The sequence below is a fragment of the Hipposideros armiger genome, unplaced genomic scaffold (genome assembly GCF_001890085.2).
Source record: "Hipposideros armiger isolate ML-2016 unplaced genomic scaffold, ASM189008v1 scaffold_950, whole genome shotgun sequence".
NCBI lineage: Eukaryota > Metazoa > Chordata > Mammalia > Chiroptera > Hipposideridae > Hipposideros > Hipposideros armiger.
Genome location: NW_017732300.1, coordinates 112229 through 130239, shown reverse-complemented (window position 1 = coordinate 130239; position 18011 = coordinate 112229). Strand labels below are relative to the sequence as shown.

Here is an 18011-nt window from a genome sequence, read left to right as displayed (position 1 = left end):
CACACACACACACACACACTGCAAAGGGGGGTGTGGAGGGAGAGGAAGTTGTGGAATCAGGAAAAACACAAGTAGGTCGTATGTAAGCTGAGCTTTGAAGGATAGAGTAAAATTCCAGGTGAGCTGAGAAGGAAAGGCAGAGCGGAGTAAGAAAACACCGCTAGCCGAGGCCTGGGAGCACAGGGGATGCTGAGAGAGCTGGCCGCTGGCTCAGACAGACAACAGAGTCAAAAGCAGAGAGGCTGGGTTTTGGTCAAACTGCATAGGGCCTTCCATCCTATACTAAGAAGCTTGGCATTAATGAGGATGGGAGGGGCATAGTTTGGTCCCTGTGTTAGGATGATAACTATAAAGAGTGACCTGGAGAACCTAGAAATCTGTGGCAGTAGAGCAATGAGGAGACTGGTAGCTCGGTCTTTAGGGGGCTTGAAATTCGCCAGTGTCAGCAGAAATATAAAGAAGGGACTGAAAAGAGTGCCACTGAAATTCAAGCAGGTAGGACACAGCAACGGACTTAAAATGCTTGTGAACATTAAATTTAACAATTAATGAAGGTGATACAATGTTATGTTTATAGACATTTAAACATTTAGTTTAATTATATTTGCAATTTTCCTTTTGTTTTCTGGTACAAAAAATATTTTATTTCAGGTTTAAAATATTTTTATAGGTTTTTGAAAAGCTCATTGGCCTGTGATCATGTTCACTGAATAAAATTGGCCTGAATATTTCTACACTTGATATCAAATCCTGACACCATAAAGAAAATTACTGATAAGCTTGAATATATAGAAACCTAAATTTTATAAATTTGAACACATAAAAATTTAAAACATCTATACTATACACACACAAATACTGTATACAAAGGTAAACCATAAACTGGGAGACATGTGCATACACAAGACAGACAACAGCTAATGTCCTTAATATTTAAACATCTTTCACAGGTCAACCCAAAAGAACAACGGGGAAAAGAATTCCAAGAGTCAAAGATGACACCTATGTTTCCAGTGTTAAGGACCAACAGATGTTGGTGACATTCTCTCTAGAATAAGGAACCAGAAGCAGGAAGAACAGGAGTTTTTTTGGGGGAACAGAAACGGGGAGAAGTAATGTGGACATGATAAATACGTGGTGCCAGGGGATATCTACACTGATAAGTTCAGCAGGGAGATGAGATTTGAATCTGAAGGAAACCAAACCCCGCCATACACATTGCTATCTCGATTATACATATTGTGTGACTTTCTGAAGACATGTTTTGGCCTCAGGCTTTTTAGCACTTTTTCTAGATACTCTGTTAAATATATTTCTATTACATGACCATGCTGGCCAAAGAGCTATCGATCTAAGGTAGTCTCCCTTACCAAGCTAGAGAAATATGCTTGAAAAAGACATGTGGATTATTGAAAATTCCTAACGGTGTCCTTAACTGGTAGACAATTTATGTGGTTGGGAAATAAAAAACTTAAGAGGAAAAAACTGTTAATGCCACTTATTAAATGTCTACTTGTATTTTTTACTACAATTTACATGCATCCACTTTGGCTTGTGCCAATTAACATATAGAGCAAGATCCCGTTTTCCCTCAGTTTATTACGATAATATTCACTCTTTATAAAACTTGCTGAGCTCTGACAAACGTACCTACTTGTGTAACTACCACCACAACAGAGACAGAGGACATTTCCATCACCCCAAAAGCTCCCTCCCACCTCACTGCAGTCAACCCTCTACCCCCACCTGCAGCCCCTGGCAACCACTGATCTGATCTCTAGTTTTGCCTTCTCCAGAAACGGGACTCGTAGAGCATACAGTCCTCTGTGCCCCGCCTCGCCACTTGGCGTAATGCTTTTGCCATTCCTCCACGCTGCTGCCAAGTATGAGTATTCCTTCCCTTCTGTTGCTGGGTACTATTCATTACATGGACGTTGGTAGACACCTGGGTTGCCTCTCAATTTTGACCGTATGAATAAAGATGCTATGAACACCTGGACACACGTCTTTGTGCGGACGTTCTATGTTTTCACATCTTTTGGGTAAACATCTAGGGGTGGGGCTGCTGAGTCATGTGGCAAGTCAATATTTAATTTTACAAGAAAGTGCCAAACTTCCAAAGTTTGCATTCCTACCAGTTAAGTAGGAATTCCAGTTCCTTCACATCCTCGTCAGCACTTGTTATGAAAATTCTTTATAGCCATTCCAGTCAGCTTAATACTCGTCAGGTAATAACCGTCATAGTATATATACAATAGAATCAGGTCTTCTTATTGTGGTTTCCAATTTGCAGTTCCCTAATGTCTAATGATGAACATCTTTTTAGGTATTGATTTGCCAACCATCTATCTTTGGTGATGTAACTGTTCAAATTTTTGTCCACTTATTAATTGGGCTGTCTTCATCTTATAAAGTAGGAATTATTCTTATATATTTTGGATATGAGTTTTTTCCCCCAAATATATGTTTTATAAATATTTTCTCCCAGCCTGTGACTTGTCTATTATTTTCTTAAGAGTGTCCAATTTATTTTTTTTATGGTTTGTGCTTTTTGTATCCTATAGACACCTTTCTTCCTATAAAAAACCTTTGTCTATTTCAAGATCACAAAGATTTTCTTCTAATTCTTTATAGTTTCAGTTCTTAGGTACAGGTCACTTATCCATTTCAAGTTAAGGAAAGCGTTGAGGTTTGTTTTTGTTTTTTCTTTGTATGTCCAACTGTTCCAGTACCATTTGTTAAACAGACTATCCTTTCTTCCATTGACTTGCCTTGGTATTTTTGTCAAAAATCAATCAACCATTTGTGATTGGTCTATTTCTAGGTTACCTACCATGTTTCATTGATCTATACATCTACCCTTACATCATTGTTTTAATTTCTGTAGCTTTATAGTTAGGTTTACAGAAAGTAATAACACACGGGACAACGAAAAAAATCTCAGGAGAAATTAAAAAGTATTTTGAACTAAATGAAAATGCAAACACAACTTATCAAAATTTGTGGGATGCACTGAAAGCAGTGTTTAGAGAGAAATTTATAGCACTGAATGCATATATTAGAAAAGGAGAAAGATATAAAATCAATAATCTAAATTTCCACCTTAGGAAAGTAGAAAAAGAAGAGCAAATTGAATCCAAAGTAAGCAAAAGAAATAATATGAAATATAACAGAAATTAATGAAATTGAAAATAGGAAATCAACAGAAAAAAAATCAGCCAAACTAAAAGCTCATTCTTTGAAAAGATCAAAAAGATCAATAAGCCTATTGCCAGGCCAACATAAAAAATAAAACAAAATAAAAAGAGAACAGACACATATTACAACAGTCCCTCTTATCTGAGGAGGATACATACCAACACCCCCAGTGGATGCCTGAAACCACAAATAGCACCAAACCCTATATATACTAGGTTTCTTCCTATACATTCATACCTATGATAAAGTTTAATTTACAAATTAGGCACAGTAAGAAATTAACAACAATAACTAATAATAAAGTAAAAAAACTATAACAATATACTGTAATAAAAGTTATGTGAATGTGGTCTCTCGATAACCAAGATGGCTACTAAGTGACGAATGGGCGCTGGATACGCTGGACAAAGATGGACGTCCCATGTGGGATGGAGCAGGATGGCGTGAGACTTCATTATGCTACTCAGAACAGCACACAATTTAAAATGTATGAATTGTTCATTTCTGGAATTTTCCACTTAATATTTTCAAAGTGCGGTTGACTATGGGTAATTGAAATCTCAGAAGGTGAAACCATGGATAAGGGGGGACTGCTGTACTAATATCAGAAATGAAAGAGTGGACATCACTACAGGTCTAATGGACAAAAGAACAATAAAGCAATACCACAAACAACTCTATGCCCACAAGCACGATAACCTAGATGAGATGGACCAATTCCTTGAAAGACACAATTTGCCAAAACTCATACAAGAAATATGCACTCTGAATAGGCCTATATCTATTAAAGAAATTGTATGATAACATAATGATGGATACATTATGTCTTTTTTCATTTGTCCATAGAATGTACAATGCCAGGAGTACACTGTAATATAAACTTTGGCTGATTATAATTATGATATGTCAATGTAGGTTTATCAATTATAACAAATGTACCGCTCTGATGGGAGATGTTGATAACGAGGGAGTGGGAAATAGAAAAAATACATACTGGTCTCTGCACCCAGTTCCTGGCACGGAGCTCCTACGACCCTTGTAACTTCCTAAGTGATGAGAGCGTAAGTAGTACCTTGTTCTAATATTTGGTCTTTCTAGGTTATTTATCATCTTTCATTGATCTATATCCTTATAGCAATACCACATTGTCTTGATTTCTGTAACTTTATAGTAAGTCTGGACACAGGGTAGATCCTCTAACTGTGTTCTTTTTCAGTTGTTTTGGCTACTCTGGGTCCTTTGCTTTTCCATATAACTTTTAGAATCAGCTTGTAAATTTTTACAAAAACTCCTGCTGGAATTTTTGATTGGAATCGCATTGAATCTATAGATCAGTTTGGGGAGGATGGCTAGCTTGGGAATATTGACAATACAAACAACAGTCTCTCTCTCCATTTACTTACATTTCACTTAATTTCTCTCAGCAATGTTTGGGAATTTTCAGCATATAAATTGTGCACTTATTTTGATTTATCCCTGGGAATTTCATGATTTTTGAGGCTACTGTAAATGGTATTTTTAAAATTTTCAATTTCTAATTGGTTCACTGCAAGTGTAAATAAAAAAGAAACAATTGATATTTATATAATGATTTTGTGTTTTTAACTTTCAATTTCCAATTGTTTGTTACGAGTGTATAGGAATAGGGTTGATTTTTATGTATTGACTTTTGTGTCCTGGAATCTTGCTGAACTCATTAATTCTACTAGTTGTTGTTGTTATTTTTTTTTAATAGATTCTTTGAGGTCTTCTACATAGGTGGTCATATCATCTGTGACTAAAGGAAGTTTTATTTCTTCCTTTTCAATGTATATGCCTTTTGTTTCTTTCCTTTGCCAACTGCACTGCCTAGAATTTCCACTTCCGTATTGAATCAAAGTAGAGAGAATGGACATCTTTGTCACGTTCCCAGTCAGAAGGAAAACATTCAGCCTTTCACCATCGAGATGATGTTAGCTCTCAATTTCCTCAGGTTGAGGAAGTTCCCTTCTATTCCTATTTTGGTGTGTGTGTGTGTGTGTGTGTGTGTGTGTGTGTGTGTGTGCTTAAATCATGAAGGGAGGATGAATTTTTCAGTTGCTTTTTCTCCACACATGTGGAAATGATCATATATTTTGGGTTTGGGTTTGATCTGTTTGATATGGTAAAATACAATGATTTTCAATTGCTGAACTAACCTTGCATTCTTGGGATAAACACATTTGACTATGCTTTATTATCTTTTTTGTATATTGCTGGGCTCAATTTGCTAACATTTTACTAAAGATTTTTGCATCTATATGCATGAAAGATGTTGGCCTGTACTTTTGTTTTCCTCTAGTCTTTTTCTGGTTTTGGTATTAGGGTAATGTTGGCCTCATAGAATGAGTTGGGCAGTGTTCCCTCATATTTCATTTTCTGGAAGAGTTTGTGTGTAGAATTGGTATTATTTCCTCTTAAACATTTAGTAGAATTCACCAATAAAGCAATCAGGGCCTAAAGATTTTGTTGTGGGAAAAGTTTTTCAATGTCTTTAATAAATACAGGGCTATCTAGGTTACCTATTTCTTTTTCAGAGAAATTTGATACTTTGTGCCTTTTCAGAAATTTGTCCATTTCCTCTAAGTTATCTAATTTATTGGTATAAAATTGTTCATAATGTTACCTTATTTGATTCATAATATCTGTAGAATCTGTATTGATATCTCCCTTTCATTCCCGAAATTGGTAATTTGTTTCTCCTCTTTTTTTTTTATTGGTCTGGCTTAAGGTTCTTCAGTTTTATTGACCCTTTCTCAAAGGTTTTCAATGGTTTCATTAATTTTTTCATTGATTTTTGGTTTTCTATTTCAGGAATTTCTGCTCTGTTCTTTATTATTTTATTCCTATGCTTATCTTGGGCTTAATTTGCTCTTCTTTTTCTAAGTTTTTTAAAGGTAGAATTTTAGATCACTGATTTGAAATCTGGGCTGAGATCATATTTTGGGGTATGGAACTGACAGGAAGGAAGGTGGAGACCAGACACCTTTACCAAGGCCCAGGATTCAATAGAAAGTGTTTAGGATTATAATATTCCACTGAGAAATTAAAATTATCTCCCAAAATAATATAATGAACATTTTTATTTTACATTTCTGAAAGGTTCTACCACGAATCACGGTATACCAAATTAGATTCCAATGGAAGACAGTTTCTTACAAAATATAACAAAGTTAAAGACAAATTGCCTAGTATCAAGTAGCTGTGAGAAGAAGATATTTATTCTGCATAGAACTAGCTGCATGACATTTATATTTTGAGAAATAATCATTTAACTTTTGCCGCAGCTATCAGTCTCCACTTATTGTGAGAAACACTTGGTTAGGTTTTAAAATTGGAACTTTTAAGGCAGTATCAGAGGAATAAATTTCCCAGTGTATAAATCTGTAATACAGGATAATAACTAGCATGATCTGTCAGACCACGCTTAGTGCAAATCTAACCCAACACTTGAGACTCCTAAGCTTGAAGATCAAGGTTAAGTAGATGTGTACTCTGGCTGAAAACACTAAGCTGGCCATCTCAGACAAAGGGGCATTAATTTCATATATGCTGTATGATGAAGTGACCTCTCAAGCAGTGAGAGATGATATAATCTATGAGTACTAACCCAGGAACAGAGCTTAAAATTTTAAGTTCCACATCTAGAGGACTATAGCCAACCAACAGAGAAATGGCTAACGGGGCTGTATAACAATCCCCTAACGTAACACACGTGAATAAAATGTTAACTCAAGTCTGTGAAGTGAGATTTAAACTTGGAACTTAAAGGCTGTAAAACAGTATTTCAGAGTAAGGAATATGGTATCCAGAAGGAAAGGAGTTTCCTTAACAAAGGCCTGGGGTTCGTGCAAAGACAGACTGACATGAGAGCATGGGCAATCAGAAGGCTGTAGTAGAGACAAAAGAGGAAAAAAGAAGAGAAGGACTGATTTCCGGGCCAGGGAGCCCACACAGGTGAATCGGACCCTGGTACGAGGCGGGCCCGGCAGCACCAGCTCTGGGAGAGTCCCTGCTGACAGGCACCCGCCATGCGTACACTACGCACAGAGCCAGCTGGCACACAGGTGCCCAACAAAGAGTCAGTTTTAAAAATAGGCTTTGAATGCCCAATTAGATGGTGAGCTACTTGATTTTATGCTTTTTTTTTTTTTAACACTCTCCTCTCCATCTAGCACAGTGCTGGGAACTTAGTATTTCCTCAAAATTCATTAGTTAATTGATTTCTCTGCCTTTGGCATCTTCCGTGAGGCACAATTCATGAGGCAGAGTCATCTTTCAGAGCTGCGTGAGCTGCCCACCCCCCCTCAAAATGGACAAAAGCAAAGAAGATGAGCGAGGGACGAGAAGGAAAGGGGCCAACATTTTACCCAATTAACGAGAGGATATATCGGTGCCCACAATGTACTGGGAAATACAAAAACAGTCATAAGCCCATCTCGGAAAAGCTTGAGCAAGTCTGTTGGGATTAGAACAGTTGCTGAATTTATGGCACCCTGGGAACCTCTATTTGTCAAGTGCCACAGAAGCAGCCCTGACACTGGCACAGGTGAAGATGAATTTTCATTCAGAGCAGTGAGCCTTCTGACTCCATTAATCCTCAGGGTTTTGATGATGAATTTCTTTCTTTTTTTATTTTATTTATTTTCCGTCTAATGCCTCCTCCCACTGCCCTGTAACAGCGTGGAAGGAACAGAACAGATGGTGCTTTACGTGGAAGACCGAGGGCTCATGAGGATACAAAGCCGGCCCACTCTGAAATCACATGACTGCACGTGCAAGGAAAAGCCTTGATTTCCCCTGGGAGACACAGATGCAATGATGTTAGCATTCCCAGCGGACGGAGAGGAGGGGAAGGCTAACAGGCCATTTACAAGGAAGACCACACTTATACTAATATTCTCTTCAGCAAGGACCATGTTTAATCACAAAATAACAGGAGGACCAATATCTGAAGATTCAAAGATATGAAAGTAAAATAGAGGCAAATCAGGGTTTTAGTTTATTGCTATGCAAAGCCCATATAGAATGAACTAGTAAGAATGTACAGTAGGATACTGGCCTCTAGTTAACCTGCCATTGGCTCTGACCCAGTTTTAATCGGAAGAAGTCAGGATTTACAACCTGCTTAAGGATGGAGTTTGACAACTGCTATAATCAGAAGAGCTGTCAACACAAGGACAGCTGTCAAGCCAAACCGTAATTCATAAAAAATAATAGCTAAGCCCCCAAGACATCCCCAACATGTCTGCACTCCCTGGATTTAACTCTACTTATAGTTTTATGAAAGTTCCACGAATAGGTTAAGGGTCCTAAAATAAAATCAAATCAACAAATAGCTATTGAGTGCCTATTAAATAAAAAATATTACATATTAAGTGATTAAATAGATAAAATATGCCTAGCAGAATCCCTGGCATATAGAAGGCACTTAATACATGGTAATTATTATTATTATTATTACATGCCAAACTCTGTTTTGATGACTTTAAAAACTGGCAAAAGTCAGTGACCCGGTAAAAAAAGTCAAATTTAAAATCCCTCCTATAAGTGATCATTAATTAAACTTAAAATGTTAATTTCACAAAAGATTCCCGGGTTGTCAGAATATTTTAGTTTTATATATTTGTAATGCCAAAACCTCTAACAAAATGTAATAGTATTTAGTGTTTGATTATCTTGATGATACTATATATGGTATTTGTTTTGTTCTTTCTACAATGAATCATATAATCTGAGAGATAAAAATAGAGGTTGTTTTATTAGATCAATTTTGGGCAGGATTCCTGAATCAAGAATAATTTTTATTAATGTCTAAAACTCTCAGTGAACAGGAATAAGAATATAAAAGCACACAGACACAGATACTGAAATATGTGTTTACTCACAAACAGCTTTGAAAAATAGTCTTTACTTACTTACTGAGGTGACCAATGATAATGGATTTTCATATATTTTATTTCTAGAAGAGATTATCTTCTACAAAATAATGTCTGCTTTAAAATTATACCAGGACTGCAATTATTTATGAAATTATGAAAACAGGACTGGAAGAGGAATCAAAGACCTGCACAAGTGTCTCGGCTTTGCTACCTACAATTTCTGTCACCCTGTCAAGGTCACTTCATCTCTCGGGACTTTAGTGTTTCGTGTGTAAATGGAGGAAAAGGAGGCCTGGCTCAGACATTTGTTGAAAAGGGTAAGAGATTGTATATATGAAAACAGTAACAACACCTTATGTCAGTCCAGGTTTGGACTTTTTTTTTTGTGTGTAAACTTTTTATTTGAGTATAAAATACATACAGAAGAGTACCATAATCAGGTACATAAATTTTCTTAAGATGAACTTATCCATGTAACAAACTAGCACACAGATCAAGAATTGGATCACTGGAACCACAAAAACCCTGAAGAGCCAAAACAATCCTGAGAAAAAAGAACAAACCCAGAGGTCTCACACTCCGACTTCAAATTATACTACAAAGTGACAATAATAAAAACAGCATGGTATTGGCAGAAAAACAGACACATAGACCAATGGAATAGAATTGAGAGCCCAGAAATAAATCCACATATATATGGGCAATTAATTTTTGACAAAGGAACCAAAAACATACAATGGAGGAAAAAAAGCCTCTTCAATAAATGGTGCTGAAAAGCCACATGCAAAAGAATAAAACTAGACTGCTATTTGTCACCATATACAAAATTTAAAGCAAACTCGATCAAAGACCTAAATATAAGACCTGAAACAATCAGGTACATAGAAGAGAGCATAGGTACTAAACTTATGGTCCGTGGTCTTAGAGAGGATTTTATGAATTTGACCTCAAAGGCAAGGGAAGTAAAAGCTAAAATAAATGAATGGGACTATATCAAACTACAAAGCTTCTACACAGCAAAAGAAACCATCAACAAAACAAAAAGCCAACCAACCAAATGGGAGAAGATATTTGCAAACACCACCTCCAATAAGGGGCTAATATCCAAAATATATAAAGAACTTATACAACTCAACAACAAAAACAAACAAACAATCCAATTAAAAAATGGGCAGAGGACCTGAACAGACACTTCTCCCAAGAAGACATAAAAGGTCAACAGATATTTGAAAAGTGAAAAGATGCTCAACTGCAGTAGCTATTAGGGAAATGCAAATCAAAACCACAATGAGGTATCACCTCACACCTGTTAGAATGGCTATTACCAACAAGACAAGTAATACAAGTATTGAAGAGGCTGTGGAGAAAAAGGAACCCTCATACACTGCTGGTGGGAATGTAAACTGGTACAGCCACTGTGGAAAACAGTATGGAGGTTCCTCAAAAAATTAAGCCTAGAGTTACCATATGACTCAGCAGCCCCTTTTCTGGGTAACTACCCGACAAGTTTGAAAACATTTATTCATAAATATATATGTACTCCTATATTCATTGCAGCATTATTCACAGTGGCCAAGACATGGAAGCAACTAAAGTTTCCTTGGGTAGATGGTTGGATAAGGAAGATGTGGTATATATACACAATAGAATATTACTCGGCCATAAGAAAAGATGAAATATTTCCATTTGTGATAACATGGATGGATCTTGAGAATATCATACTAAGTGAAGCAAGTCAGACAGAAAAAGTTGAGAACCATATGACTTCACTCATATGTGGGATATAAAACTGGAAGCAACAAACAAACAAAAACTCATAGACACAGACACAGTATGGTGGTTGCCAGAGGGAAGAAGGTAAAGGGGTGAAATATATGCTTATAGTGACAGAAGGAGACTTTGACTTTGGGTGGTGAACACAATGCAATATACAGATGATGTATTATGGAATCATCATTTGAAACTTACATAATTTTATTAACCAATGTCACCCCAATAAATTTAATAAAATAAAATAAGAATCAGATCATTATTAGAATCTCCAAAGAACCTCTGCCCTGTTAACTCTTTCAAATGCTACTCGTTTCCCAAGGTAATAATTATCCTGTCTACTAATGCTGAGATGAGTTTTTCCTGATCTTGACCTTTATAAAAACGAAGTATAGAGTATATACTCTTTTGTATCTGGCATCTTGAAATCAACAGTATGTTTGAAAGAGATATCCAATTGTTGATGCTAGTTGTGGTTTTTTTCTCATTGCTGTATAGTATTTCATTGGATGAATACCTTATCTTGATCAGATCTTATAATTCCTGAATCTGATGATTCCAGTGTTTTATCAATTATGGAAATTATCAGTAAATATATCCTCAAACATTGATTCTCCCCTCATTTCTCCTTCCGGAACTCTTATTAAAAAATGCTGGATGTTCTCATTCTATTCTCAATGTGTCCCTTACATTTTCATTTCTTTATCTTTCTGTGCTGCCTTTTAGAACTATCTTTCAGTTTACCATTTTTTAAACTTGTGCCAATTCTGCACTTTAACCTATCCATTGTAAGATTTCTGTATTTTTAAAATTTATTTCAGTTCTATTTGGAAAAAGCCTGTTCCTCTTTCTAGTGTCTTGTTTTTATGTCTTTGATTCCTTGATTTTACATACATTTATTTTGATAATTTCTATCTAGTAGCTTTACGTAAGTTCCTTAAAGTCTAATCCTGTGGTTTACGATGTCTGCTGATATTCACTCAAGTGTATTTTGTAATTTTGGATTGTGAGCTCATTTTCAGCGGGGCTTCCTTATATGGGAATTCTGTGCTGTCTTGGTTGAGAATGTGTCCCTCAAGAAAAGTTTAGCTTTTGCTTCTGCCAGGTCCCTCAGGGGTAACCAGCCTAGTACACTTATTATGTTAATTTCTTGACCTGAAGGTTTCTGAAACAGAGGGTATAGATTTAAACCCCAAACTTGGGTGAAGTGGGGCTTTTTTTCCCCACCCAGATTCTGGTCCGCAGGAGATAAACTTCTTTGTCTTCCTTCCTTATACTAATGGGACAACTTTTTCTGATCTATTATAATTTTTTTTTTAACTGTGGATATAGCCCTTTGAAGGTCATGGTTTATGTACAGGGTCTCAGTTCCAACTCCTTATTATTTCTGCCTCATATCCAGGTTTGCTGGCATTGAAACCCACGCCCATCGTTTTCCCAGATTAGATCCAGTGTTAGCTCACACACTTACCACTACGGTTATGGGGTGGGAGGTGAAGGACACCCAAAGTTGGGGCATCCCTTATCTTAAAAAGGATGTTTGGCATAGTTTATCCAGCAAACAGTAGGGGCTCAATAAATATTTGTTGAATGAATAAACCATAATCTTTTCACTTAATAATATACCTTATGAGATTTTATCCATATAAGTACATAAAAAAATATAGCTTATTTTTCAAGCCAGTCAGAAAGACCTTGTGAAAAATCCCAACCCTGTTGCTACTCAGAAATGCATTTTACATATATCAAACCAAATGGACCCAATCCCACAGCCATAAAGGCATTCGCCCCTAATGGCTAACTAGAGATGACAGAGTGACTCGTCTACATTCTCAAGGGCACATTCGGTCTGGTTTAGCTGTTTCTACAGTTTCTGGGTGGAGAAATGTAAGGGAAACACAACACATGCCACAGAGAAGGCACTAAAAAATGTGGGAATGAGCAGATGCAAGAAGGAATGAGGGGAGAAATAACAGGTTCAGCAATGCGCATGGACGCACCGGCAGGGCTGTCTTTCTAAGCAGAGCCGTCAACGCTGGACCTCATGGCAAGTGTTTTGGAGCAAAAGCCAAAGCCCACTTAAAGCCAGGCATCTGGAAAACATGGCAGCCTTGAATTTTGCACCGAAGGCCTCACAATCACTGCGATGAGTTTCTTCTTTCTCCTTTCTAATTTTCTGTTTGACTTACACCTGGTTGTCCCAGATTGCATCTCAGCCGTGGAGGTGGCCAAGGCAAGTTTTCTGAGTTGAACTTTAGGGTTTCAAATGGCCAACTCTTGGTGAGGTTAGAAGAGCTCTATGACAGAGTTATCCTAGACACATGTTGGAGGAGTGGGAACCCTGCAGGAGCGCTGTGGAAGGAGGCATGGGGAAGGCATCCATTGCTCTCTCCTGTCCTAGTCAATCTAGAGATACAGGGTTGAACTTCTGGTTTCCTTAGGTAAATTTATTGTTGCAATTTGGTTTCCTCATGAATAAAACGGGGAAAATAATAACTACTTTAGAGGGCTGTTTATGGAAGGGAGCCTAGAGCTTCCATTACCTGTACACTCTACTGTATACGCACGGTTTTAACGGTTTATCTTTCAAAGGTGTTTGGTAACAAAATATGTATGTATATATGTATGTAGACTCTTGCAAATTTTCACTGATTTTCATGACTGGAGGTTTCTTCATTTTCTATTTGTCCTTAGGACCATTTCCAGAAGCTTTAAATGGCTGTATTTTTAAAATGATTTTCACTAGTTTCTAGGGGAGCAGGTCAGTGGAGCTTCTCACTCTGTCATGGCAGAAGTCAACCTCTTCCTTCATTATTATATTAATAGCTTTAAAATAACACCTTGATATTTGGACAAGTCCCTCTTTCTTATTTTTCTTTAAAGTACCTTATTGTTGGCTTTTTGTTCTTCCATATACATTTTAGGACAAGCTTGTTAAATTCCACAAAAAGCCTGCTGGGATTCTTATGAAAATTCCCTCAATTTGTAGTTTAGTTTGGGGAGAATCCATCTTTATGATATTGAGTCTTCTCACTCATTAACATGGACTATTTCTCCTATTTAGGTCTTTTTCAAAAGTCTTAAAAAAATAACACCATGTTTTTTCTATGAAGGTTTTGCATATCTTTTGCTAAGCTGAGTGCTAGAATTTTGTTGCTATCATAAAAATATCTTTAAAGTGTTTTCATTTTCTACCTTTTTATACTAATGTTTGAGAATGTAATTTTTAAGAATTAATCTTGTATTCAGCAACCTTGCTAAACACTGTACTATTAGTTTTAATAATTTGGCTGTAGAGTCTCTTGTATTTCTTTTTCTTTTTTTAAATTAGTTTCAGGTATACAACACAGTGCAATATACTTTTTACCCCTCAAAGTGACAACACCCTCTCCCAATCCGCCGCCCCACTCTCCCCCGCCCCCATATCATACATCTCTATTACAATTCCATTGACTCCACTCACTATACTCCACATCCTGTGACTATATATATATTCAATTATAGTTGACATACAATATTATACAACATCAGCTTCAGGTGTACAGTGCAGTAATCAAGCCTCTACCCCATCCATGAAGTGGTCTCCCTAACAAGACATGTGACCATCTGACACCCTACAAAATATTTACAACATTATTAATTATATTCCCCGAACTGTTTTTCATATCCTGTGGCAATATTGTAGTTACCAATTTATGCTGTCTAATCCCTTCCCCTTCTCCCTCATCCCCAATCCCCTCCCAACTAGCAACCATCAGTTTTCCCTCTATATCTCTGAGACTATTTCTGTTTACTTTGCTCGTTCATTCAGTTCTTTAGATTCCACATATAAGTGAGATCATATGGTATTTGTCTTTCTCTGACTGACTTATCGAACTTAACATAATGTTCTCTAGGTCCATCCATATCGTTGCAAATGGTAAGATTTTATTCTTCTTTATGGCTGAGAGTCTCTTGTATTTCTATGTAGCTACTTAGATTGTTAGAGATTAATGATGATTTTGTTTCTTTTTATCCATCCCTCCTACTTTTTATTTCTTTTGCTTTTCACTCTGTGTAGTTTAGAATTCTAATACAATATTAAAGAGAAATAGTTATGGTAGGCATCCTTTTCTTGTTCCTGATTTTAAAGAAAATGCTTCAAATATTCCATCTTTAATAATAATGCTTGCACTAGGTTTTTGATATATAACTTAATCAGGCTATCATAGATTCCTTACATTTCTAATTTATTAAGAGTTTCATCATAAAAAGTAGTATTAGCTAACATTTATTGAGTACATACCAGGTGTCAGACATTGTTCGAAGCACTTTACATGGATTAACCCAAGCTCATAACATATCTCTTAAGTTTTTATCCCTATTTCATCATGAGTAAACAGGAACAGTGGTGTTAAATTGTCTAAGTTCAGTAGTAGAATTAGAATTTGAATCCAGAAGTCTGGCTTAAGATCCCAAGGTTATAATCACTTTTCCATATTGCTTCTTAGAATAAGTGCTGAATTTCAGTTTTTTCTGCATTTGATTTGACCATATGATTTTTTACCTAATTTGTTAATGTGGCAAATTAGAATACATTAATAAATTTTAAAAATGTTAAATCAGTTTTGAATTCCTGGGATACAGTCAACTTGATTATAACGTATCTTTCTATTTAAAATACATTGATGGATTTCATTTGCTAATAGTTTCTTTAGAATTCTTGCATGTATGTTCAATAGTAAGATTGACTCACAATTTACTTTTTCTTGTAGGTTTTGGTGCCCAGGTTCTACTAGCTAAACCCATAAATGAGTGGGGACTTGGTAACATGTCAATCTTCCTTATCAGGTTGAGAAATATAGTTACCATAACATCAAGCCCAACAGTTTAGGCTCCTAGACAACACAGTGAGGTCCCTGACATCCAAACAAATGCTAAGCAGAGGACAAATGTGCCCAGGGGCATCTGGGCCACTTAGGGTTCAACGGCGGTCTAGGATTGCCAAAATCAGCAAAACAACCTAATGTATCCCCTCCCCAAAATTCTGAAGGTGGTTGATCCTTACTCTGGTTTAAATATCAATGGCTGTCATTTATTCAACCATATTCACACCCAAATGGAATAAAAGTTAAGGATATTTTTACAAGTACTTTATGGTTTACAAAATACTTCAATATCTTTGATCTCACTGCATTTACCTAGTACGCCTTAACAGCTAATGTTATTTCCATCTTACAGATTATCCTCTATTTTATAGATGATTTAAGTGAAGATTACTTAAGTAGGCTAATTAGTTAGTAAGGGAAATGAGTTAAAAAATAAAATCCACTTTTCTTCACTCCAACTACATCAAGAAAGTATTGCTTGTAGGAGAGGATCTAGCTCCTAACAGACAATGGTGAGCATCTTAGTTGTCACTGACAATAACAAGAATGAAATAATAAATTTTCTACGGGGGTTGAATTTTAATATATCTCCAACTTTAGAGATTATTCATCTATTTTTTAAACAAAACGTTACTAAATCTCTACCAGTGGCCAGGCAGTTTTCTAAGCACTATATCGGGTTGGACAAAGCTGAGATAAACAAATCGAGAAAAGTTTCAAATGATTATTAATAATTTAAGAACATCTTACCGTAATGTAGAGCTGTTTGACCTTCATTGTCCTATAAAAGAAACAGATAATACATTTAGAAGTCTAAGTTATTGTAAAAGTATGGAAGCACATAAGTTCTAGCAAACATATCTGATATTACAAAGTTCCATAAGTTTCCCAAATACAGGAAACAAAGAAATCAGTTCTTTGAGGCTCACAACAACTTTTGATCAAGCTCTATCTTGGAGAAAAGAAGAATGTTGGATAGATGGTTACCAGGAGCTGGTGGGAAGGAGGAATGGGAAATTACTGTTTAATGGGTCCAGGATTTCAGTTTGGGATGGTGAGAAAGTTCTGGAGATGAATAGTGGTGATGATCATACAACAGTGTGAATGTACTAAATGCCACTGACCGGCACACTTAAAAATGGCTCAAATGGTTAATTTTATGATATGCATATTTTCCCACAATTTGAAAAAGAGAATCAAAAGAGTAAAAGGCATGAGCCAGAACTGCAAGTGGCAATGTTCTCCACTTCTTGGAGAAAACCAGTCTGCTTAGGAGAGAAGGAAGTATTCACAAAGGAAAAAGCAGCGGTGAGAGATGGAGAGAGAACGGGAGTCCGGTTCCTGTCCTTCCAACTATATCCTTGACTTTCCCCGTTAGGTGAGCCAACAACAAAATACTCCCTAGACAAATGAGATCTCTTTGTCACCCGCAAACAAAAGCCCTCACTAATACAGAATGCAAGGCAATTTACCACCAGAGCCCTTGCCATCTTACTCCCAAGTCCTTCTCCTCGTAATTTTGTGAGAGAGAATTCCCAATCAGAACAGCTGTCAGGACTCCCCCAGCTGTGTGCTCTTCACTCTGCTGGAAACCTATCCTCCCACCTTTTAAAGACAGTGTCTTGCTCTTTTCTCATGTTTTAAAATTTGTCTTGGATACGTTTGAGCATTTTATGTAGATAGACTTTTTTTTTGGTCCCTGTATTTCTTTTGAGTTGAGGGAGACGAGACACGGTGAGCTACATGTGGTTTTCGTTGTGCTGCCTGAGATGTGCTTATTGTTGGTAGCTTCCAGTGTGCTTCATAATTTTGGACTGTAAATTCATTTTAAGTGGGGTTTTTAACCTGTGAAAGATTCTGTGCTGTGTTCCCTGAATTGAGGGTCTTTCTTTCCAGAATGATTTTGCTTTTGTTTGTGTCAGGCACCACAGAGCTGCATAGAGCGGATAAATTTTCCCATGTGCCTAATGAGAGATTTTGTTCTTATCCAATAACTTGATATTAGATACAAATTTTATTTTAAAAATGGGATTTCAGATGAATATTTAATATGATAAGGGAAGCCCTGAAGAAAATTAGTTGTGAGGAATTAGAAGTAGTGAAAAAAATTATGAGTTAGCAATATAATTTTGAGTAGTTTTTAATATTGTTTCTAAGCTTGGGGTATATTGCCATTCTTTATCTAGGAATCTGTAATTCTATAATAGATTATGATTAAACTAAAATTTAGAACTTTGCAAATATATTTTATGATGATTTTTCTAAGAATTTTTCT

At 36.4% G+C, this 18011-nt stretch overlaps 1 protein-coding gene across 1 annotated transcript in view; it reads right to left on the bottom strand.

The window, feature by feature from the left end:
* ACBD6 (acyl-CoA binding domain containing 6) overlaps positions 1 to 18011 on the bottom strand; it is an 88185-nt gene that overhangs the window by 2403 nt on the left and 67771 nt on the right. The window contains exon 4 of the mRNA XM_019630810.1: positions 16487 to 16517. Within this exon, the coding sequence (XP_019486355.1) occupies positions 16487 to 16517 (31 nt within the window). The remainder of the gene's footprint in view (positions 1 to 16486; positions 16518 to 18011) is intronic.